Below are 27,968 nucleotides of genomic sequence, written 5' to 3' on the forward strand. Positions count from 1 at the left end.
TATATATATATAGTTTAACACACCTTTCATGCAAATGAAACCGACCTATCCCAGAGAGATCAACAACTTTTTGTATAATAATAATAATAATAATAAGAACAATTTACGAAACAACAACACTTTCCATCATGAGATAAATATTTAAAATGCCATTTTTTCGTGCATTAATTACCAAGCCTATTTAGATCCTTGAGGAAACACTATATATATATATATATATATATATATATATATATATATATATATATATATATATATATACCAGAAACACTATATATACCAGAAACACTGTATATACCAGAAGAAGAAAAAACTCAAATGAAACTCTCTCACACATGAAATTGCTGTATGTGCAAAACTACGAACCAGGAGATCAAAATAAATTTAAAAAAAGGACAGGGAAACGAAATCGCACGAAGGCTCTTTGCCTGTAAAGTCTGCTCACGCTCAGTATACCATGTTTGTAACTTGTTCACGCAAAATATAACACATTTCAGTATACCATGTCTGTAACTTGTTCACGCAAAATATAACACACTTCAGTATACCATGTCTGTAACTTGTTCACGCAAAATGTAACACATTTCAGTATAACACATTTGTAACTTGTTCAAAATATAACACATTTAAAACAATATGAAATGAATAAAAAATGGGGGTGGTGGGGATAATTGAAAATGAAACAGTTTAAGTAATACAAGGCTACGTCGTTTATGGCCGTATGAACTAAACACTGAGTAGATAGAACAGAGTAACACAACGCTGCGTATTACGCACATAACTGTATCCCTCATGAACTACAAAATCTAGTAATCTAATGCTGCTCCTGTCAGCGTGATATCCTAACGTCGAATGATAAATACCCTAATATCCATAAAAGGCAAAGTTTAATAGGGACAAAGGAAACAGGTGATGACAATCAAAGGATCAGTACACTCGCTAGCAACTGACCGGGAGAAGTTGGTTTAGTTATTTTTAAATGTTCTAATGATTCATGTTAATAAAACCGTCTATTTGCATGCTTTGTAAAGGACAGTTGTAGGAGAGAGAGAATTTTCAATATTTACATTTTATATTAGATAATTAATACTTGTGTTGTCATTGTCACATCTCTTTACTGGCTTAAAACAATAAATTATCATATACAATTTTATCTGGGCCACGATATTGAAATAATCGCCAGGTTTCAAATTAACTGGATTTCAAGGAACGCTCGAGTTTCACTTGTATTGCATTTCATTTACCTTGCAAAGGTTATCAACTTGTTTCAACAACACCTGTACAGTAAATTGACATGTTATGTGCAAGCGTTTACGGTGACTCAGACGCCAACGGCCTTTGTTGTCGCATACCTCTCATACCACAGGGTGCGCTGCTCACCTTGCGATTCACCAGGTAAAAACAGGTCATAAAATTTCAAAATGGCGTTCAGCCGAGAGGATCTAAGTTTTGTAGGAATCATCACGCTGTTGATCCTTATTGTAGCCTGTGTATTTGAGTTAGCTGCGGTAGCAAGTGACCACTGGGTGACAACAGTTTTAGACGAAGATGTAATAGGTTATAGTGGATTATGGAGAATATGTGCGGATTTCGGTACTGCCAGAGATTCATGTCGGGGTTTTCAGTGGCAAGATGTATTTGTTTCGTGTAAGTATAGATCCCCCCTCCCGCCATTTGTCTTCTTCAATTTTGGCATATAGCTTATTTGATACTTGTCATATATTATTTTAAAAAAAATGTAAGTTTTTGAAAATCCTCCATTTAATAATGTAAGTCATGAGATCCTGTAGTATGGAGGACAAACAAATGGGGAAGTACTTGTAAGTTTACATCAGCGTAAGTCTAACCCGTTACTGTTGTATTAATTTAAAATTATATATATGTATATGTATTGTTCTGAAAATAAGTATACACACTTATATTGTTATACAGAGGCTGTGGGTTTCTAGCTTAGTTAGACAGAATCATAATAAAAAACAAAACAACCAACTGTGTAATATTTGTTTTGAGGACGTTCGCCATTGGTTGAGTGTTTACAGGCTTTGAGTTAAGGGAAGTAACTCCTAACAAACTCAGTTTGAGAGTTGAGGCCCCCCCCCAAAAAAAATACTTTGTTAAGATTAATTTACTAGTAATGTTTCTTGCGTACCGTAAATTGTTTCACTTGTGAGTGTAGCATCTTTTCTGTCTTTAAAAAATATAAAGTTTCGTCACAACAGTCTCTTAAATTTTTTGCTCTGCATTCTGGCATGGGGTATATTAAATTTGAGTAGTATTTAAGCCATTTTGATGCATATTTACCCAAAATCAATGAAATAAATGATACCTAACTGGCAGAACTGATACATAGTCTAATTACATTAGATATCACATTCCAAATTTTCAATATTTTTGTTTTTTTTTAAATCAGCCATTTTGTTATCAGGGGTGCACAATTAATCATTTTTAGCCATTATTGTTATACACATAAAACATAGTTCTTCTTACACAAGGCCTAAGTCATGTATTTAGCATGAGCAAACAAGTTGTCAATGTTTTATGAATGAATATCATCATGAAGCACTTACTTGTGGGGGATTTAGTTGGCCATTGGTATCATCATGAAGCACTTACTTGTGGGGGGATTTAGTTGGCCATTGGTATCATCATGAAGCACTTACTTGTGGGGGATTTAGTTGGCCATTGGTTTTAAGAGCTCACCTTCAGTGTCCTTTCTCTGCATGGTTTGAATCTCAGGCTTGGGTGTGTGAAAAAACTTGCCAGTAGCTTCTCATGGGTCAGTAATTGTTAGGGGTTTTCCTGTCTTCTCATGGGTCAGTAATTGTTAGGGGTTTTCCTGTCTTCTCATGGGTCAGTAATTGTTAGGGGTTTTCCTGTCTTCTTCCACCAGATATACTGGCCACCTAATCTAAGTTTCCTCTGACCCTTACCACCCCATTTTTTATATTTGGACGTTTATGTTGGGATTGAAAAGGTGGAATTTGCTAACACATTGTGGTGTTGGCATAAGATGGCTGCCAGCCTAGCAAACTTGAATGAAGTTTCATTGTAATTTCTATGACATCAAAAAAAAATCAAATTAATTTTTTTTTATTATGTCCCATTATATACATTAAATGTGATAGTTTTCATTGGCTAACATGTCAATCGCAGACTGTTGTGGAATTAAGTTGTTACACTGTATTTTGTTTAACCCATTACCTCATACAACCGTCTTTGGACGCCTCTACAAAAGTCGCATCGAAGCGACTTTCGACGCTTCTACAAAAGTCCCATAGAAGCGCCTTTTGACGTCTGCTGTAAACATCAGCCATTTTAAGCCGGTTTTCGTAGCGCCACCTTCGGGGAAAACCCTTTATTAGATACTACATTCATTTCTGTGAATGACAATTATGTCAGATCACGTGGTCACTGTTTATGTACTGGTCGATATCTGCTATTTAAAGTAACTGGGTTGTAATCTCCACTCTCCAAAATGGCAGTCGCGGATTTCATTCAGTACTTACGAAGTTTTCATGATTAGAATCACAACTATGAAAGATTCAATAACCTAGGTAAAGGCTCTGATATTGATATAGGCTGCAATTAGTTTTTATAAATTATCAAATTTAGATGTCTTAGTGATGTAGACACAGATGAAAAACTTGTAAATTTCGAATATGAGAAATGGCAGCTCTACGGTTGGTCACACAGCCTCACTGACATGACGGTGAAGGAATTCTCTCCAGATTTTAAAGCACATAACAAATTCTTCAGTGATAAATAATTACAGAGCTATAACAATTGGACTTTACTCTTAAATTGTTCCACATGTAATAGATGTGTACCAAAAATGTAAAATGGTTAAAATTGCTGTTAAACGTAACATACACTACATTGCTTGATAGTTCACAGGCAAGCTATGCGTATGCGGTCGACTAGGTAACCTGTGTTCTGTGTATAGCGAGCTGCACTTTGTCACTATGCTCTATGAGGTAAAGGGTTAACTCATTTGGCCCCAGAGGTTTTTGTTGTTTTCGCCTGAAATGTGCGTAGGAAAGACATTTAGGGGGCTATTTCTGAATACATCGGCTTTCAACAGATTTTCCATGAGACTAGTGCCTAGTTGTATCAGAAACATCATTTTCCATTGGTTAGTTTGCTTGCACATGAGCAGAAAGGTAAAAGTTGGATTTAAAAAAAAAATGTTTTTGCTTAATGGACCCATCATTTTCGTATGGAGAGTTCTCTTTATTCCAAAATGCCCACCTTATCCTAGTTTTTGCAAAGGATCACCTGTCTGTGTGCAGTTCAGACCGGTCTGCCTTAGATTTGAGGCCAAAAGGTCTAAAAATCCGGACACAAAATCGTATTCTGACCACGAGCGAATTTGGGGCGAAAAAAAAACCAGGTCCAAAAAAAGAGGTTTTCACTCTGTATTTTGTAGTGCAACTAGATCTTCCAGATTATTTGGTATCATTTTAGAGCTATATCTGTCTGCTTTTTTGTGATACCACCCACGTTGATGTATCTTAAATGACCTTGATGCTGCAGAGCTCAGAAATAGGGTACTGCCTCATCACGCCTACAGACAAGATAGAGGCCGAATCGGTTAAGTACTAGGAGACAGAAGCACAGTTGGTAGAGTTTTGGACTAGTGATCTCTTATGGTTGAAGGTTCACTACATGCCCATATGTTAAGTCAGGTCAGCTGCTTTTGTTTGTCCCTGGGAAAGGCACTGAGCTCCCATTTCCTCATCTTGACATAGCCATTCATGATTTACAGTGCTTTTAAAACAACCAGGAATTAATGCTAATATTGCTAATATAAGTTGGCATACAAATTTAAATGACCAGTGATGTAAATCTGTATTATGATGGGAAGTTGTAAAATCCTGTGTATTTTGATTTCATAAGGCCTAAACAAAAAATGCTGTTTCTGGTTTCATGCTAAAAACACAAAAGGTTGGTTGGAATATAATTTTTTCACCTTATTTTTCCATGGGGATTTGGGTCATTATAAACTGAAAAATGAAACATGCAAGAGCAGAACTGGTAAATCAGTTTTATTTGTGTTTTATTCTGCTTCTCCACAGAATGTGGATGGAAGTATCAGTCCATTCACAGAAATATTACAGTATCAGTCAGCTCTTTTTTTTGTTTCTTTGGGGTGTGTTGTCCCCTCGTGTCCACTTCAACAAAATCGTATTCTGACCACGAGCGAATTTTGGGCGAAAAAAAAACCAGGTCCAAAAAAAGAGGTTTTCACTCTGTATTTTGTAGTGCAACTAGATCTTCCAGATTATTTGGTACCATTTTAGAGCTATATCTGTCTGCTTTTTTGTGATACCACCCACGTTGATGTATCTTAAATGACCTTGATGCTGCAGAGCTCAGAAATAGGGTACTGCCTCATCACGCCTACAGACAAGATAGAGGCCGAATCGGTTAAGTACTAGGAGACAGAAGCACAGTTGGTAGAGTTTTGGACTAGTGATCTCTTATGGTTGCAGGTTCACTACGTGCCCATATGTTAAGTCAGGTCAGCTGCTTTTGTTTGTCCCTGGGAAGGGCACTGAGCTCCCATTTCCTCATCTTGACATAGCCATTCATGATTTACAGTACTTTTAAAACAACCAGGAATTAATGCTAATATTGCTAATATAAGTTGGCATACAAATTTAAATGACCAGTGATGTAAATCTGTATTATGATGGGAAGTTGTAAAATCCTGTGTATTTTGATTTCATAAGGCCTAAACAAAAAATGCTGTTTCTGGTTTCATGCTAAAAACACAAAAGGTTGGTTGGAATATAATTTTTTCACCTTATTTTTCCATGGGGATTTGGGTCATTATAAACTGAAAAATGAAACATGCAAGAGCAGAACTGGTAAATCAGTTTTATTTGTGTTTTATTCCGCTTCTCCACAGAATGTGGATGGAAGTATCAGTCCATTCACAGAAATATTACAGTATCAATCAGCTCTTTTTTTTGTTTCTTTGGGGTGTGTTGTCCCCTCGTGTCCACTTCAACATGTCAGCTTTTTGAAGGGGAGTGTTATCCACTCATGTCCACTTCAACATGTCATTTTTTGCTGGCACTGTTTAGGGTATTGCAAGCGATCATTTACCCAAAAAGAAGGTACCAGAAACAAAAACTTGATCAAAATAACATTTATCTTTGTATGCAATCACTCTTTCCTAAGTTAGTGCAGGTACATTGAAATGATGAATACTGAATCCACTTACGTGAAGCCAAGGGCAAGCCCAAATTCAGCTTAGGCAAGCAATGAGGTCGGAGGTCAACAAGCTTTGAAATACTGGCTACCCAGCAGATCTTTTCATTATTCCCAGTAATTTATTGTGATTGCTTAATTAAAGTATTCACCAACTTTATCTTGTGTACATTAGACCTGTTTTTTTTTAATACATGTATGGTACGTGTAGTTGTACCTCACTATCAGTCCATCTAATGGAAAGTGTCACCCATGTACGGCACATGTTGTACCTCACTATCAGTCCATCTAATGGAAAGTGTCACCCATGTACGGCACATGTAGTTGTACCTCACCATTAGTCCTTCTAATGGAAAGTGTCACCCATGTATGGTACATGTAGTTGTACCTCACTATCAGTCCTTCTAATGGAAAGTGTCACCCATGTACGACACATGTATTTGTACCTCACTATCAGTCCTTCTAATGGAAAGTGTCACCCATGTACGGCACATGTAGTTGTACCTCACTATCAGTCCATCTAATTGGAAAGTGTCACCCATGTATGGTACATGTAGTTGTACCTCACTATCAGTCCTTCTAATGGAAAGTGTCACCCATGTATGGTACATGTTGTACCTCACCATTAGTCCTTCTAATGGAAAGTGTCACCCATGTACAGTACATGTTTTACCTCACCATTAGTCCTTCTAATGGAAAGTGTCACCCATGTATGGTACATGTAGTTGTACCTCACTATCAGTCCATCTAATGGAAAGTGTCACCCATGTACGGCACATGGTGAACCTCACTATCAGTCCATCTAATGGAAAGTGTCACCCATGTATGGTACATGTAGTTGTACCTCACTATCAGTCCATCTAATGGAAAGTGTCACCCATGTATGGTACATGTTGTACCTCACCATTAGTCCTCCTAATGGAAAGTGTCACCCATGTATGGTACATGTTGTACCTCACCATTAGTCCTTCTAATGGAAAGTGTCACCCATGTACAGTACATGTTGTACCTCACCATTAGTCCTTCTAATGGAAAGTGTCACCCATGTACGGTACATGTAGTTGTACCTCACCATTAGTCCTCGCAATGGAAAGTGTCACCCATGTACGGTACATGTAGTTGTACCTCACCATTAGTCCTCGCAATGGAAAGTGTCACCCATGTACGGTACATGTAGTTGTACCTCACCATTAGTCCTCCTAATGGAAAGTGTCACCCATGTACGGTACATGTAGCTGTACCTCACCATTAGTCCTTCTAATGGAAAGTGTCAACCATGTATATATGGTACATGTAGCTGTACCTCACCATTAGTCATTCTAATGGAAAGTGTCACCCATGTACGGCACATGTAGTTGTACCTCACCACTAGTCCTTCTAATGGAAAGTGTCACCCATGTACGGTACATGTAGCTGTACCTCACCAATAGTCCTTCTAATGGAAAGTGTCACCCATGTATGGCACATGTAGTTGTACCTCACCACTAGTCCTTCTTATGGAAAGTGTCACCCATGTATGGTACATGTTGTACCTCACCATTAGTCCTCCTAATGGAAAGTGTCACCCATGTATGGTACATGTTGTACCTCACCATTAGTCCTCCTAGTGGAAAGTGTCACCCATGTATGGTACATGTTGTACCTCACCATTAGTCCTCCTAATGGAAAGTGTCACCCATGTATGATACATGTTGTACCTCACCATTAGTCCTCCTAATGGAAAGTGTCACCCATGTATGGTACATGTTGTACCTCACCATTAGTCCTTCTAATGGAAAGTGTCACCCATGTACAGTACATGTTGTACCTCACCATTAGTCCTTCTAATGGAAAGTGTCGCCCATGTACGGTACATGTAGTTGTACCTCACTATCAGTCCATCTAATGGAAAGTGTCACCCATGTATGGTACATGTAGTTGTACCTCACTATCAGTCCATCTAATGGAAAGTGTCACCCATGTACGGTACATGTAGTTGTACCTCACTATCAGTCCATCTAATGGAAAGTGTCACCCATGTATGGTACATGTAGTTGTACCTCACTATCAGTCCATCTAATGGAAAGTGTCACCCATGTATGGTACATGTAGTTGTACCTCACTATCAGTCCATCTAATGGAAAGTGTCACCCATGTATGGTACATATTGTACCTCACCATTAGTCCTTCTAATGGAAAGTGTCACCCATGTATGGTACATGTTGTACCTCACCATTAGTCCTCCTAATGGAAAGTGTCACCCATGTATGGTACATGTTGTACCTCACCATTAGTCCTTCTAATGGAAAGTGTCACCCATGTACAGTACATGTTGTACCTGACCATTAGTCCTTCTAATGGAAAGTGTCACCCATGTATGGTACATGTTGTACCTCACCATTAGTCCTTCTAATGGAAAGTGTCACCCATGTACGGTACATGTAGTTGTACCTCACCATTAGTCCTCCTAATGGAAAGTGTCACCCATGTACGGTACATGTAGCTGTACCTCACTATCAGTCCATCTAATGGAAAGTGTCACCCATGTACAGTACATGTTGTACCTCACCATTAGTCCTTCTAATGGAAAGTGTCAACCATGTATATATGGTACATGTAGCTGTACCTCACTATCAGTCCATCTAATGGAAAGTGTCACCCATGTACAGTACATGTTGTACCTCACCATTAGTCCTTCTAATGGAAAGTGTCACCCATGTACGGTACATATAGCTGTACCTCACCATTAGTCATTTAATGGAAAGTGTCACCCATGTATGGCACATGTAGTTGTACCTCACCACTAGTCCTTCTAATGGAAAGTGTCACCCATGTACGGTACATGTAGCTGTACCTCACCAATAGTCCTTCTAATGGAAAGTGTCACCCATGTACGGCACATGTTGTTGTACCTCACCACTATTCCTTCTTATGGAAAGTGTCACCCATGTACGGCACATGTAGTTGTACCTCACCACTAGTCCTTCTTATGGAAAGTGTCACCCATGTATGGTACATGTAGTTGTACCTCACCATCATTCCTTCTAATGGAAAGTGTCACCCATGTATGGTACATGTAGCTGTACCTCACCATCATTCCTTCTAATGGAAAGTGTCACTTATGCATAGACATATTTAATCTGTTTGAAATTTGCAAATAAAATTCCTTTTGGGGTCATTCAGTTGGCAACCACTAACCATCCATTAATGCAAATACAGTTTGGAGGTTGATTAGTCACACTGTTCGACTCTTGACAAGAAATTTTTATCTATTTTAAGTTTATCTGAGTTTGCATCATTACAGTGCAACTTGTCATCAATCCAGTACTATTATTATTTATTATTCCAGTGTCTAAGCTGTCACATAATGGAAATGTTTCATGTTGTATTTTTACTTACCCATTACCTTACAAGCCAGCATATGTGTAGTATGCATTACCTTACAAGCCAGCATACATGTAGTATGCATTACCTTACAAGCCAGCATACGTGTAGTATGCATTACCATTACCTTACAACTAAGCTTACATGTAGTATGCAACAACAGTTGTGATTGGTTTGATTCTTTTCACTTGCCTTGTTTCTTTAGTTGAAGCCAACCAACAGAAAGAAGTGACACATGCTTAACACTCTTTATTAACACTTTCAGTTTCTTTAACTGACTGTGGGAAACCATACTACTAGGTCATAGGCATCCAGTATGTCAGTCAAAGATGTTGACAAAAGATAGGCTTTGACAAGTCTTGTTTCTTGAAGAGTTCACCCTGAGGGACTCTTAGTATGAACTATGATTACTTCATTGAGGGACTCTTATTATTGACTGTGATTACTTCATTGAGAGACAATTATTATTGACTGATTACTTCATTGAGGGACTCTAAGTATGAACTGTGATTACTTTATTGACTGACTATTACTATGGACTGTGATTACTTAATAAGATAATGATTTGCTTGACACATGGTGGATTAGTGTGGTATTTAACCAATGCTCAACTGTGGTTATATGACACATGGTGGATTAGTGTGGCATTTAACCAATGCTCAACTGTGATTATATGATACACAGTGGATTAGTGTGGTATTTAACCAATGCTCAACTGTGATTATATGACACATGGTGGATTAGTGTGGTATTTAACTAATGCTCAACTGTGATTATATGACACATGGTGGATTAGTGTGGTATTTAACCAATGCTCAACTGTGGTTATATGACACATGGTGGATTAGTGTGGCATTTAACCAATGCTCAACTGTGATTATATGACATGTGGTGGATTAGTGTGGCATTTAACCAATGCTCAACTGTGATTATATGACACACAGTGGATTAGTGTGGCATTTAACCAATGCTCAACTGTGGTTATATGACACAGTGGATTAGTGTGGTATTTAACTAATGCTCAACTGTGATTTATATGACACACGGTGGATTAATGTGGTATTTAACCAATGCTCAACTGTGATTATATGACACACAGTGGATTAGTGTGGCATTTAACCAGTGCTCAACTGTGATTATATGACACACAGTGGATTAGTATGGTATTTAACCAATGCTCAACTGTGATTATATGACACACAGTGGATTAGTGCGGCATTTAACCAATGCTCAACTGTGATTTATATTTTGATCATTCTGGCAGTCTGCTATTAGAGGGATAATTTTACAATCAAAATGTTTGCTGCTGGAAAAAAATTAAATTCCATTTTAATTCTGACATGATCATTTTATTTAATGTTGTTATTAGATACCTGATCACATTGGGAAAAATGGTTGCCTGGTATGGAGTTTTGGTTGTCCCTGGCTTCCAGGCATTGGATTATTGTACCCCAGGATAAAGTTAGATTATATCAGCTCTCTATCTGTCCATCAACATTTGTTTGTTAACACTCCCTGTGCCATGATTGGTTGAGCTTGTTATCAACCTGGAAACCATATTTCAGGACACATTGGCCTACTTGGAATATATGCGTATATCTTTAAGATCATCTGTAAGATTGATGAGGAGTGAGAGCTGAACTTGTTAATGAGATGGTCTTGCATTGCTTGGCTGAGCTTGTTACACCCTGGAGGCCAAGTTTGATCAAACTTGTAATATATGCTTACAGTATGATCAACATCATGGACTGGCTTGTGCAACTTGTCCAAGTATAATAATGAGGTTCTCTGACTGAATCATGATATCAGACTTGCCAACCCTTACAGTTTTACCATAAGCTTTATGAAAATGACCCTTAAAATATGAACACTGGAATAAAAGCAAAAACTATGGAAATATGAATCTTGTGGTAAAATCGTGATAATTGGCTTGACTGTGTTTGTTTTGGATCCAGGTTTCATATTAGATTTTTTGATTATTTGGAGTCAGGGAACACTTTTACAGTATTATCTCAGATGCTATAAACAGCATGTATTTTTTAATGCAAAACACCTGCATGCTCAAACTGTTAATTTAAAAAAATATGGCATCCAGCAAAAGACAGCCTTGTTAGGGTTGGCAAGTCTGTGATGTAGACAGGGAATTGTTACTAAAAGACTTGTGATGTCTCCTAGGATCATTTGACCATCTTGTTCGCCATCTTGTTATTGTTACCACACCTAAAACAGATGGCAATATTGACAAGTCTAGTTAGTCTTGACTTTAAAAAAACCAGTGGTAGCTTATCTAGTTAGTCTTAACTTTAAAAAAGCCAGTGGTAGCTCATATAGCAGAGCTTAAGACCCTAATGAAACAGTCATGGTTTTGATTCCTGTCCAGGTCATCTTGGTTAGGTTACCTCTGATAGTCCTTGAGAAGGGTAGGTTGTCTCAGAGTGTCCTTGAGAAGGGTAGGCTGCTTTAGTGTCCTTGAGAAGGGTAGGCTGCCTCTTGAGTGTCCTTGAAAAGGGTAGTCTTTTTGGTTAGGCTGCCTCTGAGTGTCCTTGAGAAGGGTAGTCTTCTTGGCTTAGGTTGCCTCTGAGTGTCCTTGAAAAGGGTAGTCTTCTTGGTTAGGTTGCCTCTGAGTGTCCTTGAAAAGGGTAGTCTTCTTGGTTAGGTTGCCTCTGAGTGTCCTTGAGAAGGGTAGTCTTCTTGGTTAGGCTGCCTCTGAGTGTCCTTGAAAAGGGTAGTCTTCTTGGCTTAGGCTGCTTCTGAGTGTCCTTGAAAAGGGTAGTCTTCTTGGCTTAGATTGCCTCTGAGTGTCCTTTGAGAAGGGTAGTCTTCTTGGTTAGGTTGCCTCTGAGTGTCCTTGAGAAGGGTAGTCTTCTTGGCTTAGGTTGCCTCCGCTTGTCCTTGAAAAGGGTAGTCTTCTTGGTTAGGTTGCCTCTGAGTGTCCTTGAAAAGGGTAGTCTTCTTGGCTTAGGCTGCTTCTGAGTGTCCTTGAAAAGGGTAGTCTTCTTGGCTTAGATTGCCTCTGAGTGTCCTTTGAGAAGGGTAGTCTTCTTGGTTAGGTTGCCTCTGAGTGTCCTTGAGAAGGGTAGTCTTCATGGTTAGGTTGCCTCTGAGTATCCTTGAGAAGGGTAGTCTTCTTGGCTTAGGCTGCCTGTGAGTGTCCTTGAGAAGGGTAGTCTTCTTGGCTTACGCTGCCTCTGAGTGTCCTTGAAAAGGGTAGTCTTCTTGGTTAGGCTGCCTCTGAGTGTCTTTGAGAAGGGTAGTCTTCTTGGCTTAGGTTGCCTCTGAGTGTCCTTGAGAAGGGTAGTCTTCTTGGCTTAGGTTGCCTCTGAGTGTCCTTGAGAAGGGTAGTCTTCTTGGTTAGGTTGCCTCTGAGTGTCCTTGAGAAGGGTAGTCTTCTTGGTTAGGCTGCCTCTGAGTGTCCTTGAGAAGGGTAGTCTTCTTAGTTAGGTTGCCTCTGAGTGTCCTTGAGAAGGGTAGTCTTCTTGGTTAGGCTGCCTCTGAGTGTCCTTGAAAAGGGTAGTCTTCTTGGTTAGGTTGCCTCTGAGTGTCCTTGAGAAGGGTAGTCTTCTTGGTTAGGTTGCCTCTGAGTGTCCTTGAGAAGGGTAGTCTTCTTGGTTAGGTTGCCTCTGAGTGTCCTTGAGAAGGGTAGTCTTCTTGGTTAGGTTGCCTCTGAGTGTCCTTGAGAAGGGTAGTCTTCTTGGTTAGGCTGCCTCTGAGTGTCCTTGAGAAGGGTAGACTTCTTGGTTAGGCTGCCTCTGAGTGTCCTTGAGAAGGGTAGTCTTCTTGGTTAGGCTGCCTCTGAGTGTCCTTGAGAAGGGTAGTCTACTTGGCTTAGGCTGCCTCTGAGTGTCCTTGAAAAGGCTAGTCTTCTTGGCTTAGGTTGCCTCTGAGTGTCCTTGAAAAGGGTAGTCTTCTTGGTTAGGTTGCCTCTGAGTGTCCATGAAAAGGATAGTCTTCTTGGCTTAGGCTGCCTCTGAGTGTCCTTGAGAAGGTTAGTCTTCTTGGCTTCCATTTCCTCAGGATAGGTATAGCCAATAATGTGTTAAAACTCCCAAAATTAAAATGGTGTTGATCTGAGATCAGGTTTGGCTGCTCCTTTTGGGGTTTTCAGTGAAAAGGCCATGGTTAGACAGAAAAGAGAAATGAGACATTAATAAGACAAAACTCGAGTAAGTTCAGGTTTACCAATCAAACTATAGTTTTTTTGCTCAAAGTATACTGCAACACATGTACGAGTAGCACACATATAAAATGTGACCTTCATCTCTCGTAACAGAAATTAATGACAGCAATCTCAAGTACAACTACTACTAAAAAAATAAAAATATATTGTAACATTGCCCAAGGATCCCCACCCCCATCTCGCCTGTTGGTAACTAACTAGATCTGAACCTACATGTAACTGTAGCAATATGGAAAGCTTACCATCTGATCCACCAATGTCCACCAAGGAATATGAAGTCTTCCATTTAGTGTTAAACCCTGTCCTTCATTTCTTGAACTCATTTTGGGGGGGCAAATATCTCAATTGAAATTGCGATTAGTGAAGCAAATTTGTGATCTGTGTAGCCACACAGACATGGGGTTAACTGGATAATTTTATGTGTTTTAAAAGAATTTGCTTGACGTAAATGAAATGTGAATAACTTCTTTTGGCTGGTGGTAGAGATGAAATAAACAGAATATGCTACCAGTAGATTCAAACAGCATGCCAATCATATGTGACTGCCTGGTATGTCACATATTCAGGGTCTATGTTACTGCCTAGTATGGCACATATTCAGGGTCTGTGTTACTGCCTGGTATGGCACATATTCAGGATCTATGTGACTGCCCAGTATGGCACATATTCAGGGTCTATGTGAGTGCCCAGTATGGCACATATTCAGAGTCTATGTGAGTGCCCAGTATGGCACATATTCAGGGTCTATGTGACTGCCAGGTATGGCAAATATACAGGGTCTATGTGACTGCCAGGTATGGCACATATTCAGGGTCTATTCTAGTGGGATTCTTACTAATGTATTAAATCAAGATGATGAAATGTTAATGGCAAATAGAAAACCGGCATCAGCAGCTTATAGGCAGCTGGGTAAGGCAGGTATAAAAAGATAACAGCTCAGGGAGTAATTATCATGGATTATGTTAATTAATGCCAAAGAAGATATAAGAACAGGTGTCATTTCAGTGGGGCTTTGAATCAGTTAATATTATGTTTATTTAACATAAGTTTTTGGAGGAAACCTAAGTATAGCAGCAGGTTGTAAAGTGTCACAAGTGGAAAAGTTAGCATAATAGGACTTATATGGTACAAGGCCTTGCGGAGAAAATGTGCTGAAAATTTAAATGCTCTGCATAATATGCATACATTCAAATTTAAACATATTCAAAACTTTATTGTTTATTGTTTTACTATTTATTTTTTGCCCTTGTCTGTGTAACGTGCAAGTATACTCCTTATAAACAACTCCTAGGTTTGTCAGGATCTGAATTTATAGGAGTGATGGTTAATTTATTTGGTCCAGTTTCACGACATGTAAATTTCTTTCTTCTGATTTTTATGACACTTGTTGGGCTTTTTTAGGTGTCATGGTATTCTTTTATGTTCATCGTATATGTACAACAGTAGTCATTGAGATGACCATATTTATGTTGATACTTGTCACTTTTATTTGACAGACTGGTTCCGAACAGTTCAGTCATTTGAGGTCCTTGGTATGACGATGGCTGGCCTGGCCCTGTTCATGTTGCTGTTGTTTGCTCTTGTGGAAACCTGCCGAGAGAACAGTATTTTGAAACTTGTCAGCATCGGCCTCTGCATCATTGGAGGTACTAATACCCATACCTTGGCATTTAATTAGTCGTTATTGATCAATAGACAGCATTGTTCAAGATGAATGCATGTCAGCTTGGCATATTAAATAGGCTAAAGTTTACTCTAAGTGCATCCTTTCTGTGAGAAAGGACACTTTATGCACACCATTTTTGCATTTCCAATAATATTTGCGTTGCAGGTGGATATTGGGTTATTTGATGCAATCTAGGCCAGGTAGAGGAGGGTACAGACACTCTTGGCAGTATCAAGCTAAGGCAAAGTGCAGGGTGTCCTCCTAAGACAAGTTAGGGAACATGCTAGACATGTATCGAGTACTAATTACTGGTAATCTTGACTAAGGGTTAAACATCTACACATGTAAATGGCTTGCTTTTTGAGTTCACTTGCTTAGTAAACTAAAGTAAGGCTAATTTTGGGAGATTTAAATTTGATGAGAACAAAAATATCATAAAGTAAAATAAATATGCTTAAGTGAAATAAAGAATGCCTTATGTTGAAGTTACGAGAACAGATACATATAAATGGTATATGTGATCAAATCTAGTATATGTGCACAACCAGCTCTTAAATGATTACTGTTGTAATCTGGGTGTGTGCATGTGTGTGAATGTAATTTGGATTTTTAATGTCTCTTTCAAATAAATTTCAGTCATCGCTACAATGTCTGCATTGTGGCAGTTTATGGTGATGTCTAGCACTGGGGTATCATGCTGCAGACATATAGCATCATGTCCCACCCAGTTACATTATCCTGACACCAGGCCAACCAGTCCTAACACTAACCTCTTAATGCTGAGCACCAAGCGAGACAGCTGCTTGTACCATTTTTGTATGTCTTTGGTATGACTTGGCCGGTGTTTGAACCCATGACCTCCCACATCCAAGGTGGATGCTCTAACCACTCAAGCCACCAGAGCGGTTCTGTTATAATCTGGAGAGTTTAGGCTAACTGCAGGATGTTATTGATTTATTATAAGTGATTGCGGGATCAAAAATGGTGGCTTGAGAGCTTTTGGCTAAAAATGATTTCATCAGAAACACTTGAGTAAATATTTTGATCTTTTTTAAGGTCTTGTGTAATTGCTATTGCATTGTTCAACTTCAGAATGTTTATTTGCTATTGTTAGTGTTGTTCCGATTATCGATTATGAATTTCTGACTGATTCCCATCACTAGCTATTGTGTTTTTCAGTTTAAGTTTAATAAATAATATACAAGCTGTCCATTTCTCATGCTTGCACTAGTGTAATGCAAGACTGGTCAAACATATTAATTGGTACCTATAAGCAGCATCGAAAGTTGAAAGAGAGAGAGACTGTATAAACCAAGACACAGAGAGAGAGACTGTATAAACCAAGACACAGAGAGAGAGACTGTATAAACCAAGACACAGAGAGAGAGACTGTATAAACTAAGAAAAAGAGAGAGAGACTGTATAAACCAAGACACAGAGAGAGACTGTATAAACCAAGACACAGTTCAGATGCTAATGAACATTAACATAGTCAGTATGAGTATGTGTAAGCACGTGTTTTGCATTTTTAATGTAGATTTAAACAAATTAATGTCATATAGCTATGATGTCTGCAGTATGGCAGTTTATAATGATATCTAGCACTCAGGCATCATGCCACAGACATGTAGCATGATGACCCACCCAGTCACATTATTCTGACACCAGGCCAACCAGTCCTAACACTAACATCTTATTGCTGAGCACCAAGCAAGGCAGCTGTTAGTAGCATTTTTATAAGTATTTGGTATGACTCTTCTTGGGTTTGAACCTGCGACCTCTCGCATCAAATGCACATGCTCTAGCCACTTACGCCACTAGAGTGGGTCCTGGATGAGTAAGTAGGCACATTGTTAGAGCGATTAGACAATGACTGATTTTAGGACCTGGAGGAAATCATTGATTTGTATGAGATCCAAATAAACACAGGAGCCAATTTAATATGATTTTGATTTGTTTTAATACCTTTTCGTATTTGAACTACAGAAATTGCAGCATTGTGTGACAAATAATAGTAAAATTACAGACATTTTGGGCATATAGAAATTTGAGCCAGTACTGGTTGAATTTGAGTCAGGGTTTGTGATTTTATTTAAGTAACAGCCCTGGGCCTCGTTCATACAAAACTCACTACCCTTCTACAAATTAACAGGATGTCTATAACTTGTGTGGTTTGGAATCTGTCCCCTTGTAGAATCTGTTTTCATTTTTTTTCAGTGGCATGTTCAGTTGCTGATTTCATTTATTTGTGTAAAATCACATTACAGACTTGTTTTCCACATATGATTTAAGTGCTTCACATTCCATTTAATATCAGTTTGTGTGTGAGATTTCTCAGTTGCTTTTATCTAAATGTTTATTGAATGGAGTCATGGAATCACAAAAATATTGAATGGAGTGATGGAACCACAAAAAAGCAGCAATATGTGCATGACATAGATAGCATCCCTTGAGGTAACACATTGGGGCCTCAATCCAAAAGACCTTGAGGTAATATGTGTGACTCAGTCCAAAAGATTTTGAGGTAACACATGTGGGCCTCAATCCAAAAGACCCCAAGGTAACACGTGTGGGCCTCAGTCCAAAGAGGTGTGTGTGTGTGTATATAGTTTGTTTTCTCCATGCACTGCATAAAGGAACAAAATGGGTTCATGTTAGAATTAAGAATAAATCTTTTTTTTCTTTTTAGCCATTTTTATCCTTGTGGGCTGTATTATCATTGGAAGTTTGAAAGGCACACTTAAATCATTCCCAATGGATGCCGCTACAGTGGAAATGTCATGGAGTTTTGGTATCGCCATTGCAGGAGGAATTTTAATGGTGGCTTCTTCCATTGGTGCATGCTTGATGTAAATGTTGCCACATCATGCTATGTGGTCAGGTTTCTTCTTTATCAGATGCTTCTTCACAAAATACAAGAAAGACAAATCTGCCAAGACAACTATATGCCAGTTCAAGGAACAATTAAAGATATTACTTGTGATGTTGTAAATCAGTAAAGGTGGATGACTTTTGTCAATTTTATCATTTGTTTTGTTAAATTCAAGCAATTTGTTAATTACAGTGATTAGGAGAGTAGTGGACAGTTTTAGACTTGGGCCCTTCTCATTTCTATAAAATATATGTTATGCATGGGAGTCATTTTTCATTTTAATGGGACATTTTTGAAAACAGATGTGCTTGTGACCCATTACCTTTGCCCTTCCTGGTCACTGGATGAGAGGTAGTTATGACTCAATAAGAACTGGTAAAAAATGGGAGATAAATCACCCTTTTGGGGTTTCTGGAAGGAAAATCGATTTTTATCTCAAGATATCTACCACATTCACAGAAGCAGGTAGTCAAGCATTTACATTAAATAATTACTGTTCAAATGGTGTGGAAAAAATTGTCTCCATTTTTAACCGCTTTGAAAAAAAAAATCACTTCTTGTAGCTAGAACACAATTTAAAGCAAAGGTTTCAAAGTTCAAGGATAAAAATTAAATAAAACTTTGTTTCCTGTAACTAAAATCCCTCCAGATTTTCTTTCCATATGCAGAATGTGAAAATTACAGCGATTTAGCCCAGGATGTAGCTGCTACACAGCCTAATGATGATAACTATTTTTTATATATAATATCATAGGTTGTAATAGAGGAAGTAATTAATTCACAGACTTCTTCACTTACCAGATAAACTCAGATCATGTAGCATTTTACATTTATATGGATATACACTGGTACCTAACTACAAGGTGTCTTTGTATAACAGTATCACTCATAAGGTGTCTCATTATAACACTATCCCTCATAAGGTGTCTCATTATAACGCTATCCCTCATAAGGTGTCTCATTATAACACTATCCCTCCTACAACACGGGGAATATCATGAATCCCATTTTGGGGATGAATTCACATTTGATATTGAGTTTATCTATGTACAAGATAGCTTCAGTTCAGTGTGGTACATTTGTATGGTTTTTCAAAATAGTATTATAGTGAGAGACTACTGTATTAAAGATATGTCAAAAAAGGCTGCATATATGTTATTGAGTCATCCAAATCACATATGCTCCTCTGAAAGCATTACATTTTTATTATTGCTGGATTATTATTTTTTTCTTGATCAAATTTGAAATCTAAATTTTGTACTTCATAATTTTTATATATGTGTATACTGTTGAAAATTAGTTAGAATCAGTATTAGGTCATTTTTCATTGTTTGTGATATAGAAGAGAACAGTTTTTTTACATACTAGTGTATATCACATCTGTAAAGGTTGTCAGAAATGGAAATTAGATAAATTAAAGGCCTTTTATTATTAATATTCATAAATTTATGTTTGATACTAATTTGTCAACATTATTTTAAGTTGTAGGGTTAGGGTTAGTTATGCTGCATACATTACATTCATACATGTAAGTGTTCATCGGATATGGAATTATTTTCATTCCAATTGGAGTAGTCCAGGACATGCAGCATGCAAGTGTTCATTGGATATGGAATTATTTTCATTCCAATTGGAGTAGTCCAGGACATGCAGCATGCAAGTGTTCATTGGATATGGAATTATTTTCATTCCAATTGGAGTAGTCATGCAACATGTACTCTGGTATGTGTGTGTTCATCTAATACAGCTTTACCTTCATTTTCAGGACAATAGAGAAAGTCACATTTTTGTGTGTAAATGTCATTCATTTCAACAAAATTGGCATTTTTGTCAGTACCCTTTGTACTTGTAAGTTGCGTCAGCTACAAACAACATGGACCTTGATCTGGCATCACATAGTGTGCTGGCAGATCAGGGTCAGTGTTTGTTCTACTGATTGCTTCTAACATACTGCATAGACTGTGATCTGCTGGCATTGTATGAGATGGAAGATCTGGGTTTGTACAGCAACTATAAATGGTACATTGTTTGATGGCTTAAGGAAGTGGTCCTATGTTTTTCTCAGAAAGATTATTGTTTGTTGTGGCCCTAAATTGATGGTTATAATTGACAACCGTGAAAACCATGAAATGTAATGAATTGATCAGAAATTAATGGAATGATTAAAATGATAGGAATGCATCGAAACTCAAGCAAATGTCATCAATACTATATCTAGTTTTCATTCATTTATACGAGTTAATTAGTATGACATTGATTTAGCTCAGGTGTGCCTTCACATTGTGTGGCCATGTTATACAGACCTTTTGAAAATATGCATTTTAATTATTATGCATAATTTAAGTTTACATTGAACCCAAGGCCATATCAAGCCCTTCCACAAGTTCGAAGGTGGGGCACACCATGACCAAGGGTTCCGCAAGTTTGAAGGGTGGGGGACACCATGACCAAGGGTTCCATAAGTTTGAATGGTGGGGGACACCATGACCAAGGGTTCCACAAGTTTGAAGGGTGGGGGACACCATGACCAAGAGTTGCAAACATCACCATACCATTATCTTTTATCAGCATTTGTTAGATCTTTGTTACATTCCAGAACTTGATTTCAGTCATAATGAATCATCATAGGGACTCAGATGGCTGGATGTTTTTTTGGTCCCATTTGTGTCAAGTTTAGGGAAGTTTGGTTCATTTAGTATCAAGTTTAGGGAAGTTTCACTTCTGCATCCCATGACACTTTGTAACCTTTCATCCAGGCCAGTACTCACAAAGCTTTCAACTTGAGTAAACAAACTAATTAACATTTCAAAAGTGTAAACAAAAGAACATTAGATGAACACAGTTACTAAATAATTTGCAGTATGAAACTTCTTAAATTTAATTTTAATTTGGATACATTGTTTGAGTGTGAGATCTCAAAAGATGGGAAGATTGCAAATGTTTAAAATTTTACTGTTTACAAAAATGTATAGGTACTTTAAGACATTGTATCTCATGAATAGCCCAGATGTAAATTCATGAATCATTGTAAGTTGTTAATTTCATAGGTGACAGTGCACAACATTGTCACAAGAATCAAAGATACGGGGCCATCCATTTAGTACGTATGCAAAATCTGGCAAAGCTTGACCCCTCCCCCTTCCCTGTACACATGCATACTATTTTACACCCACCCACCTGCATATGTATGCATGATGCCCCCACCCCTGAATTCTCTAAAATGCCCTATATTTAACTACACAGAAATGATCAAGGATTAATAATATTAACGTGTTTAATAAAACAGATAGTACACCAGTGTTGAATGTCTGGCTGCGTAACTTTAAAAAGTTTGTCTAGTGTCCGCTAAAATTCAGTCAAACAGGTTACGTATTAGAGAAATTATTATTGAGGCCGCCCCATTTCCTAAGTGTACGTACCTTATCAGTAGACCCCCCATACGCAAGTGTATGCATTTGGATTAACCTCACCCCTCCATGTATACAAACTAAATGGATGGCCCCATACTGTGTATATTGTAAAAATATGCTGTGTATAGGTTTTTGTATTCATTCCCAAAAAAGAAATCTGCATAGTCCACAACTTTATGTGGACAGTTTAAGGTGGGGAAAAACCCAACTAATTTCCATCTTCCATCGTGGATTCTTTTAGAAGATATACCATTTATGCTCAAAAGTCGAGTGTAATTGCAAACTGCATAGACCCAGATGTGCCAATGCATAATGCTCTGCCAGATCTGGGTCTTCATAGTTTGTTTGGAGCAATACCAAATACATCGACCCTGTTCTGCATTATATTATGTAACTATTGATCAGGGTCTTTGTTGTTTGCAGTTGAAATTTTTAATTTGTTTGCCAAAATAAAGTATCAAAATAACTGAGTTAATTCCATCTCAGTATTGTAACCTACATGTACTCATCAAAATAGCTGACATCCATTCACTTTGCATTTATATTATTAAAATTTATTATTGTCCTTGGATTTGGTTTATGCTTTAGAACAGTGAATGGTTGACTAATATTCTTTATTCTACCGTTATTGACTATTGATTTGTATTTTGAGCAAATTTTGCATCATATATGCAGATGTGTTTATTGTTATATTCAATACAAGTACTTTATTGTTTCAATAACATCCCTATATCAACAAATGTATTTTTCATAAAAATTATAACATCTTTTAATTCATCTGTATATAAAAGCTTTCAAATCATAATAAACAAAATGTAATTTTTCTAAAGTTTGAATTTTGGTATTTAAATAGGTACCTCTTATAATGTATTTACATAGATGTTGTAGATACCAATGTTATGTGTATTACATTTTATATTATTCTTGTATTGTCATTTCAGCATGAAACAATACTGCTCAATAATTACAAACTACACCACAAAGAATAATAAACTCCATTTCTTTTGAATAATAACAATCATCATTTTTAAATCGTAATTTGGCTTCAGATTTTCTTTTGAAGTCTTGAAAACACTCTCCCTCGTGAATATGTCTTCTGTCATCTAATTGTAAACCTTGTTCTTTTCCTATTAAGATACCAAACCTACTGCAACTTTCCCAATTAAGATACGAGACTACCGTAACTTTTCCTATTAAGATATCAAACTACTGTAACTTTGCCTGCTCATTAGTGAAGCATTTTCATACATTAAAACATTATGGGGATTTGGGGGTGGAGTGGTGTGAAAAACTTTACTACAGATGTTTGATATAAGATAGTGACATTATGAAAGTTAAAATTTGTACATGTTCAATATTGAAAACTCTGCAGATATAGAATTTGTAGTGAGTGACATCTCTGATGACTTGCACAAATATAAATTTCCAAATGTTGCTGTTCCGACATGGCTTGTAGTCAGCAGTCAGTTTTGACAATAGGTAAAGCTTAGTCATTCCTCAGTTCATATTTACCTGCAATGGCTGCCTCGGTAATTATTTAAGTTAGTGCATCCTATCTGAGCAGAGCGGTGAGAATCTTTTGAAGTATTTCCACCTTGTATCTAAATTTTATTGTAATGAGGCTGTCAACTTGTCAAGATCAGATAAAGGTGTCTTGTGCACACCCAGAAAGTCTTCATTCAACTCAGTGACTCAATTTTTGTGTGAAGACAAATTATTGTTTTATTCACATTAGTATCTACATTAATGACATCAATTGTACAGCCAGGAAATTGAAATCAGTGCTTTGTGATTTCTGACATGGGGTGGGGACAGTAGAGGCAATTTTACCAAAAACAATACTTTGTTAAAGGGAAGGGTGCTATTCTAAGAACTGGTCATTCATGATAAATGGGCTTGGTGCATAATATAAACTGAAGGATTTCATTATATTACAAGTAAAAACAGATAAAGACTTATTCCATGTTAAAATAATAGATAGAAAAATATGATGTATAGGAGATTAGGTACTAGAAGGGCACTGAGGGTGGGGTTGAGTGGGTTCTGGGCTCAGCCATCTTATGTGAGAAAGCTCGATTCTTCTCAGGTTTTTCCTCCACCTAATATACTGGCTGCATTGTATCATCTGCTGAAAAATGGCATTATACCCAAATCAACAACTTACCAAGGAAAAATTCCTATTTTCTGAAAAATAAAGAGAGGTTTAACTCTGGGTTCCTTTGTGCTTTTACCAACATATCACTTTGCTAAACAGATTTCAGGTCTAACACATTTGGAAATGATTGTGCCAAGCTTCCCATGGATTGTAAAATCTATTATGCACTCACTGTGTTTATCAAACCAAGGGAGACATTGTACTGTACAATAGGTTTTAAATTTGTCTCCTTGAATAAGCTAGGGGTTGTCACCTTTTCATTTTCCATCATTATGAATTATTTGAAATATTTTGTGTCAGTTGACAATGAAGTAAACTCAGGAATAGTGAGTGATTTATAGAAAAATGTATTAGTTCTAGAGTGCTTTGATGCCCCTGACTGTTCAAGGGTATGTTTATTTTCTGATTACACGTATTTGCTACCATTTTTCCTTTGTCATCTTAATATTGTTATGAGAAGTAATGTATGCATGGTTGTTCATTTTAGAAGTCCAGTAAATTTTTCCAAGGCACTAGCCTAGAACAAGTGTTTTTTTCCAAGTTTAAGGCAAGTTGGGTGAGTGGTCAATCTCATGCTTGAATCTATCTTTTCCTGGGAATTCATACACTTTGTGCATACTGAATGCTTGAATCTACTTCTCTCATTAACATCCCTTAGTGGGCTACGCTTGTGGTCTCTGCAGTTATTTTAAAACTAAATCAGTTGTAATTAAAAGAAAGAAAAAATGATTGCTCTCATTAACAGAGCTTACACCCTAGCCTGTGATATAAAACCATTTTCTCATATGGAAATTATCAACTTCAGGAGAGAATAGTGTTTAAACTTGTTTTAATTACAAAAACAGATGTAGGAAATAAGACTTTGTTATGTTAATTGAGCTGATATTGATAGAAGTCGGGGAAAGACTGAATTTCAGTAAAGCCCTTTCTGTTCATGCTGATGAAAGTTCTGATACTTCCATATTGGAGCAGTACTTAGTTTATATAAGATAACTTGACAACGGAAATTTGAAATATTAAGCCCTTTGAAGAAATGAACATGTTGTACATTATTTCTTTTGTTCTTTCAGTTGGATTAAACTGAATACATTAGTAATTTTCATTTTGAAGACAAGCAAATAGGTAGCTGGGACAAGTGAATTTTCTGTAACTCTTTGTCCTGGACACGTGGATGAAAACAAAGTTTGATCAGCTGTGCTACAGTATTAAATGTGACTGCTGGGTTGTTTAAATTAAATCTGCATGGAAGGCATGAACCATGTTGTACTGGAACATGGTAATTAGGCAACTAGATCCCATGAACCATGTTGTACTGGAACATGGTAATTAGGCAACTAGATCCCATGAACCATGTTGTACTGGACCATGGTAATTAGGCAGCTAGATCCCATGAACCATGTTGTACTGGACCATGGTAATTAGGCAGCTAGATCCCATGAACCATGTTGTACTGGAACATGGTAATTAGGCAACTAGATCCCATGAACCATGTTGTACTGGAACATGGTAATTAGGCAACTAGATCCCATGAACCATGTTGTACTGGAACATGGTAATTAGGCAACTAGATCCCATGAACCATGTTGTACTGGAACATGGTAATTAGGCAACTAGATCCCATGAACCATGTTGTACTGGAACATGGCAATTAGGCAACTAGATCACATACATTCGGTTTTGCACAGGGCACATGAACCATACTGTACTGAATTCTGGTAACATTAGATAGGTGTCAGTCTGTTGAACTTGTTCATTTTTTATTTCACTTAATTGACCACTCTAGTGTCTGTGCATTAGTATCATCTTAAGTGGACAACACTGCACAGTCAAATCTTAAGGATTTACAGGTGGAATCAGGCATAGTTCACCAAACTACACTCCACAACACTCTCCACCAGCATGAATGAAATACAGTAAGTACATTTGGGGAAAGGTCAAATTGTTGTGGATCATGGTCTGGTTGGATAAAAAGTGGGGGGATTCACTCTGAATAGACTATGGAAGTGGCTTTTGTTGGATTTATAAATACATAAATTGTCTTACCTCTAAAATCACTAGAAAACTGAGAAATTTTGTATGCCTAATATTTTTGAATTGAGAAATTTTTACAATTAATATTTTTAATGAAGTATTTCAAAAGCCTTTATTTCTGTATCATAATTGATTCGGGACATTTTTGTGTTATAATGCACCAGTGTTTACTAGTAGTCTTATTATTTGGGTGTTGAGAGGAAATTTTGATTAATAAAATCATAAATCCAAGTTACTATCTACATTTATCCGATGAAAACTAGAGGTCATATTTGAGCTGGTGCTTTTAACAACATTTGAATGTCTGATATGTGTGCAAATTCAGGTGTACATTTTGATTTTTATGCATTGGATAATAATAAATGTTGACCATTTAGTTGTCTCCATGAGAAATTGATTTATTTCTTATTTTTATCAACTACATTTGTAGTTACACAGTAAGTAGTATAAAATCCAGTAATGTTAGAAACGATGTTTCACTGTATGTGTGTGTTTGTGTATGTGTGTGTATGTGTGACAAACTCATAGCAAGGAAAAATGTGAGCAGGAACTTGGAATTAATACAACATAACAACTATGCCATTTCATTCAACCATCTTTTCATAGATACTTTTGTAATTGTAAATTTGATGTCCATATTTTTTATGTACATATTTTGTAATTTTAGATATCTATATGTATGAACTGAGCTGAAATTACAAATAAATGATTTAAACAGATTTGTTTTTGTTCAGTTTACCTGCCAACATACTTGGCTACCCACATCTATCTTTCTCTCTGCTACCTGTCAGTCTCTCACTATCCAGTATTGCAGCCTGCATAACTTAATTTTGGGGCCCATCCCAACAAACATTTCGCATTTTTGATGTGAATTTTGACCTTCATTGCGCCTACACCCCCCCCCCCAACTCAGTTGATTCTGCAGCCAGTAGAGCTATCATATTTAATAAGTGTAATTATTAATTAGCTATCATAGTTAATAAGCATAATTGTTAATTAGCCATCATAGTTAGTCTGTCTGAAGTGTAATTATGGTTAGATGGAGAAGAAAAAGAAAACATAATGTCTTTAAAAGTCAACATTGTATATTTCGTTTTCCCAGTGTGTGATATTTGACAATCTTAGTCGTATTGCTACGATGTCTGCAGTGTGGCAGTTTATCGTGTTGTCGAGCACTGGGGCATCATGCCGCAGACATGTAGCATGATGTCCCACCCAGGCACATTATCCTGACACCAGGCCAACCAGTCATTTTTCGCGCATAAAGTTTGGACATTTGTCACGCATAAAGTTTGGACATTTTTCACGCATAAAGTTAAAGTTTGGACGTTTTCACGCATAAAGTTTGGACAGTTTTCACGCGTAAGGTTTGGACGTTTTTCATGCATAAAGTTTGGACAGTTTTCACGCATCAAGTTTGGACAGTTTTCACGTGTAAGGTTTGGACATTTTTCACGCATAAAGTGTGGACGTTTTTCACTCATAAAGTTGGGACAGTTTTCACGCATAAAGTTTAGACATTTTCCACGCATCAAGTTTGGACAGTTTTCACACGTAAGGTTTGGACGTTTTTCACGCATCAAATTTGGACGTTTTTCACGCATAAAGTTTGGACAGTTTTCACGCATAAAGTTTGGACAGTTTTCACGCGTAAGATTTGGACGTTTTTCACGCATAAAGTTTGGACAGTTTTCACGCGTAAGGTTTGGACGTTTTTCATGCATAAAGTTTGGACAGTTTTCACGCATAAAGTTTGGACAGTTTTCACGCGTAAGGTTTGGACGTTTTTCATGCATAAAGTTTGGACAGTTTTCACGCATCAAGTTTGGACAGTTTTCACGTGTAAGGTTTGGACATTTTTCACGCATAAAGTGTGGACATTTTTCACGCATAAACTACTATTTTGTAAGTGACAAAAGTATTCCCAGCATACGTGGGATAAATATACTTCCTGACACCTCCAAACTTGTCCTGTCTATTGTTTACTAACCACATAGTCCCATAAATCAGACCCTCCACCCAAATCTGTGTTGAAGTCCCATAAATCAGACCCCAAATCTGTGTTGAAGTCCCATAAA

The 27,968-nt window shown here is 37.3% G+C and overlaps 1 protein-coding gene across 3 annotated transcripts; it reads left to right on the forward strand.

The window, feature by feature from the left end:
- Positions 1–1,353: 1,353 nt before the first annotated feature.
- Positions 1,354–26,609, forward strand: LOC149791153 (uncharacterized). 3 transcript variants are annotated; one of them, XR_016423318.1, is made up of 5 exons: positions 1,354–1,647; positions 15,253–15,402; positions 18,112–19,217; positions 19,248–20,685; positions 20,725–26,609. XR_016423318.1 is itself a non-coding variant. In XM_089969600.1 (3 exons), exons 1-3 carry the CDS (start codon positions 1,422–1,424, stop codon positions 18,273–18,275), a joined length of 540 nt encoding a protein of 179 aa, XP_089825726.1. In that variant the 5' UTR covers positions 1,354–1,421; the 3' UTR covers positions 18,276–26,609. The 3 variants fall into 3 exon arrangements, 1 of the variants encoding a protein (XP_089825726.1); XR_016423317.1 differs by having other exon boundaries at positions 18,112–20,685; XM_089969600.1 differs by having other exon boundaries at positions 18,112–26,609.
- The last annotated feature ends 1,359 nt before the right edge of the window (positions 26,610–27,968 follow it).

Source organism: Sinohyriopsis cumingii, chromosome 9, assembly GCF_028554795.1.
Source record: "Sinohyriopsis cumingii isolate HCF-2022 chromosome 9, ASM2855479v2, whole genome shotgun sequence".
In the NCBI taxonomy this organism is placed as follows: domain Eukaryota; kingdom Metazoa; phylum Mollusca; class Bivalvia; order Unionida; family Unionidae; genus Sinohyriopsis; species Sinohyriopsis cumingii.

What these genes read in the sequence shown, in the direction of transcription:
- LOC149791153 (XM_089969600.1), top strand. Translation starts at nt 1,422, where the DNA reads ATGGCGTTCAGCCGAGAGGATCTAAGTTTTGTAGGAATCATCACGCTG. An exon ending in GCAAGATGTATTTGTTTCGT is followed by an intron (nt 1,648 to 15,252) that starts GTAAGTATAGAT and finishes TTTATTTGACAG; the next exon opens with ACTGGTTCCGAACAGTTCAG. An exon ending in CGGCCTCTGCATCATTGGAG is followed by an intron (nt 15,403 to 18,111) that starts GTACTAATACCC and finishes TTTTCTTTTTAG; the next exon opens with CCATTTTTATCCTTGTGGGC.